A 4,485-nucleotide genomic window follows, 5' to 3' on the forward strand; every position below is an offset into this window, starting at 1 on the left:
TCCTACCGGAAAATAGTCTTTATTTAGTATGAGTAGGTATATTTGATGAATTTACTGTAAATGCTGAAGTCTCCAAGATTTAGTTACCAGTCAAAATCCTGAAATGCCTGTTCCAGTTCAAAGCACGTTAGATATTAGCTAAAGAAACAAAAAAATCTAAATGGCATACGCCCCAACCTCAAAGCCAATCAGACCTCACAATCATATATAGTAATTCCAATCTCTATAAAATTACTATTCTATCACTAATTTGCACAGCCTTCCAAAATGAGACAACACCAGAATATATTTATTCTCTTCAACTCCATGTTGGTAACTATCTCCATGATAACCCCAGAAAAACTACCACCTCCTCCTACAGCCCAAATGCAGCTTAATTACCATCAAGTGGAAGGTACTATTTTACTGTACAGAAAAAAAACATTTTAAAAATTATTTGTTTAAAGGTCACCTGTTGGGCAAAAATATTATCCACAACCAAAATTATTGGCTAATATAGCTCATTATGCGAATGCGATCGACGTCAGAAGCGCATTATGTGCATGCACTCCATCCCGGTGCGAGTGTTCTAGCACTGACTGGGGGCAATTTAAAAAAAAAAACATATAACTTTACGCCCAACCTATTAGCCTGCACCTTTGGTTGGGGATAATATATAACAGGTGCCATTTAATATAGGTCCTATGGACGACTTTCCCATAATTTGGCTAACGGGTTTCCGGGTAAGGGATACCATACTTATATCTGTTAGATGAAAACCATATTAAAGTTAATAACAAACTGTTATTTAGAGCTTACTTTGAACAAATAATACTTTAGTCTAAAAATATTGTCCCACTGTATCAAAAATTAAAGAATGAGGAGAGCACTGTTCAATAGCAAAAACGCTGTGGTTGTGTTTATTAAAAGCTACTACACGACATGTTTCAAGTGAGAAAGGGTATATAATAACCCGAAACATGTCGTGTAGTAGCTTTTAATAAACACAACCACAGCGTTTTTGCTATTGAACAGTGCTCTCCTCATTCTTTAATTTTTGTCACTTGTTGGGATAGCGGTTTACCCAAGCGAGGATTGATGCATTCCTAAAAAGACTGAAAAGGCAGTGCGGAGGACATCATTTGTATTGTCCCACTGTATATTGTTAGGTCTAATTACTTTGTAAAACTCAAGGGATTTTTACTCTGTATTCCCCTAACCGATTATATTCCAGGTGAAGTTTTGTATAAATAATATAAAAAGCTCTCACCTAAAGACCAGAGGACCTCTATGTAACCTATGCTTTGGCAGATTTTCATCTGTAATTTACATGGTAAATTATACCACGTACAAACAATCTAAACTTGGTAAAATAAACTGCCTTGGAAAAAAGAAATATTGAGGATAACTAATTGCAATAAATATACAACATTCAGGTAAGTGCAGTAAAAACCCCTTTTAAGGGGGGGGGGTCTACATACTTTTGCAAAATGTATCCTGCACATTTAAAAAAAATGTTTTAAAAAAATATTTAAACCCTGAACCCTCTCAATTTAGAAGAAACAGAACTTAGATGCTCAAAGCAATATGCTCAATTGATGGTTAATCAATATGAACACACTAACATCTGCGAGCTCCGTATCCCTCTTCTGAGTGATCCAGATTTTTCACTTTGAAAAAATTAAATCCAGGCCATTGCATGAGTGGCCAGTCATACACTAGTAATCTGCTTTTGGTTACAGTTCTACAGTATCTACTGGTTAGAGTACAGGTTTCTTATGCACACACCTGAATTTGATCATTTCTTTGGATTTTACAATGTAATGGCGAAGAAATGTATTACACATATTCTACAAAGATGGCAAATGGTGAAATGTCTAATGATCAAATTTGAGATTTTGAGTTTTTAGTATTTTTTTAGTGCTTACAATTTCACGAAAAAACTACAAATTCATGGTCTTAGTTTTTTTCATGAATTTATTCAATCGTGTTGTTTATATTTGTACTTTTTAATAATCAAGGAAACATTTGTGGGTTTTTTAAAATGTGAGTTTCTTTGTGGTAGAAAAACCCCATAAAATGACACAAAAAAATAATTTTGATAAATAACCCAGTACATGTTGGATAGGACAGCTATTGACTTCTAGATGACCGCACAAGCTTTTATATGAGGATGTTTTACATTCAAGCTTTAAGTACTTTTTTTGCATAAATAATATTTAAAAAATCTGAATTTGCAATATTTGTCACATTTATGATTTTTAACAAAAATTCTGAATAGTGGATAAAAATACAAACGTTGATAGATAACCCCCTACAACTTCAGCAACAAAGACCAGTTAGTGTGGTGTCTGCATCTTTGCTGGACAAAATAGGAGAGCAGACACAGATGATCCACAACTGATTTAAAAAGGGTGTTCAATTAATTTGCATAAAAAGCATCATTCAACATGAATCTTAATGCTTTTTGTAGGTGTTGGCCACACTATACAGTAGTTGCAGTGTATCACTTCTCATTCTGTACATTGGGCATCAATTGATATATAGAAGGTAAATACTGAATATCTACAGAACCTACAGAAGAAGACTGTAAGGCAGCAGGGCTCACAATCATTTTATAACATCCCACTGGTAAGTGCTCAATTTCTAGAACTGGGCTGTCCAAATGGAGGCCCATGGGCTGGATAAGGCCTTCCAAAATATTTGTATGGCCCCCAATCTGTTCAAAGGCTCTATAGAGTTCCGTATATGACGAGTTGAAAATACGGTATGAGAAATAATCTCCCCATCACATGTAATTAGTTAGATACCACTGACGTCTAGTGTAACATGTAACTAATAGACTTCATAGGACTATTTTATGCTTTTCAGATACATACTACAATTTTGTAATCAGCAGATGATGAGAAATAACAACCAGACCTTCTTTCAACAAGTAGTGCTTTTGGGGTTCCAAGTGCCCTACAGCTTTAAAATCCCCTTCTTCTTCCTGTTGCTTCTTTTATACAGTGTAACACTAATTGGCAATGTCACAATTGTTGGTTTGGTGTCTTCAAGTCCCAAGCTTCATCGTCCAATGTTCTTCTTCCTCAGTCACCTTTCTATGTCTGACATGATACTGACCACTGATATTATACCTATTATGCTACACGGTATACTTAAAGGTGGAGCAACTATACCGATCTCTGCATGCATCACCCAACTTCAGTTCTTTGGCATTGCTTTAACCTCAGAATGCCTGATTCTTGCAGTGATGTCCTATGACAGGTATCTGGCAATTTGCAGTCCATTTCATTATATAACTATCATGGGAAGTAAATTACAGTATTGGCTTGTGATTTCCTGCTGGCTTCTAAGCTTCACAATTTCATTTGTCACTGTACTTTTTATCAGCAAATTGGAATTCTGTGGTTCAAATATAATTAATCATTTCTTCTGTGACTTTGCTCCACTCTTACAACTTTCCTGCTCTGACACATCTGAGGTAATATTGGAAAACCTTGTGTTGGCTACGCCTACAACGCTGTTGCCAGTCCTGTTCATTACTGCCACTTACATCTGCATAGTTGTCACAATTCTTAGAATTCCATCAATTACAGCAAGACAAAAAGTATTCTCTACTTGTAGCTCACATTTGTCTATTGTAGGTATTTTTTTTGGGACTCTAGTTGCACTTTATGTCGTTCCTTCCAATGGGCATTCATTAAATGCAAATAAGGTTCTCTCCCTCCTCTATACTGTTGTGACTCCATTGTTCAATCCCCTAATATACTGTTTACGTAACCAGGAGATAAGGTTTGCTCTTCAAAGACATTTGTAGTTTAAACATTTGAATAACTTTAATGGAAAACTGTGATCACCAACTGACCTTACAAAAGTGATAACCACAACACACTTTACTTTATGCCTGCTGACCTTTCTGCTAGTATCAAAAAACTATTATCACACTCATTCGGTTTCATCACATTAAATTATTTAAGGGATTTTATATGGTGGGGGGTTAGGTGCAGAGTACCTTGTTTTATGCCCACAGTACATGAACAGAAGTGCATCTACCATGAACAGAGCACAAAGATTTGTGAATGTCTCTGTATGGCATGATGCTTGTTCCTACCAGTGTTGTGTCTCCAACATAAGATGTCATCATGTTGTTAATTCTATTGCCTCTTTACCCCTTCTGCTGGACATTTGGTGCATCTGCAGGGGATCATCTTCACTGTCTCATTTCAACCATATGAACCACTATCTTTGCAGAATGTGGCCCAGCACAGTGCCTTGTGGAAGTCCAGACTCCAGACTGATTCATACCTCCCAACTGTCCCTTTTTTGGAGGGACAGTCCCTCTTTTGACAGCTCAACCTGCAGTCCCTCATTTGTACTGGAAAGTTCCTATTTTCTCTGCACTGAACAGCCAGAAAAAGAAACAAAGTTTCTCACTTAATTGGCTTTTAGCAGAGAGCCCAGAACAGCTAACAGGTGCAAATAAGATACTTTGTAACAATTTTG

General features: G+C 36.3%; 1 protein-coding gene across 1 annotated transcript; it reads left to right on the top strand.

Moving 5' to 3' along the window:
* The first annotated feature begins 2,881 nt into the window (after positions 1 to 2,881).
* LOC108698990 (olfactory receptor 226) lies at positions 2,882 to 3,799 on the top strand. The gene has a single exon (XM_018230847.1). It carries the CDS (start codon positions 2,882 to 2,884, stop codon positions 3,797 to 3,799), a length of 918 nt encoding a protein of 305 aa, XP_018086336.1.
* Positions 3,800 to 4,485: the final 686 nt, after the last annotated feature.

The sequence above is a fragment of the Xenopus laevis genome, chromosome 8L (genome assembly GCF_017654675.1).
Source record: "Xenopus laevis strain J_2021 chromosome 8L, Xenopus_laevis_v10.1, whole genome shotgun sequence".
In the NCBI taxonomy this organism is placed as follows: domain Eukaryota; kingdom Metazoa; phylum Chordata; class Amphibia; order Anura; family Pipidae; genus Xenopus; species Xenopus laevis.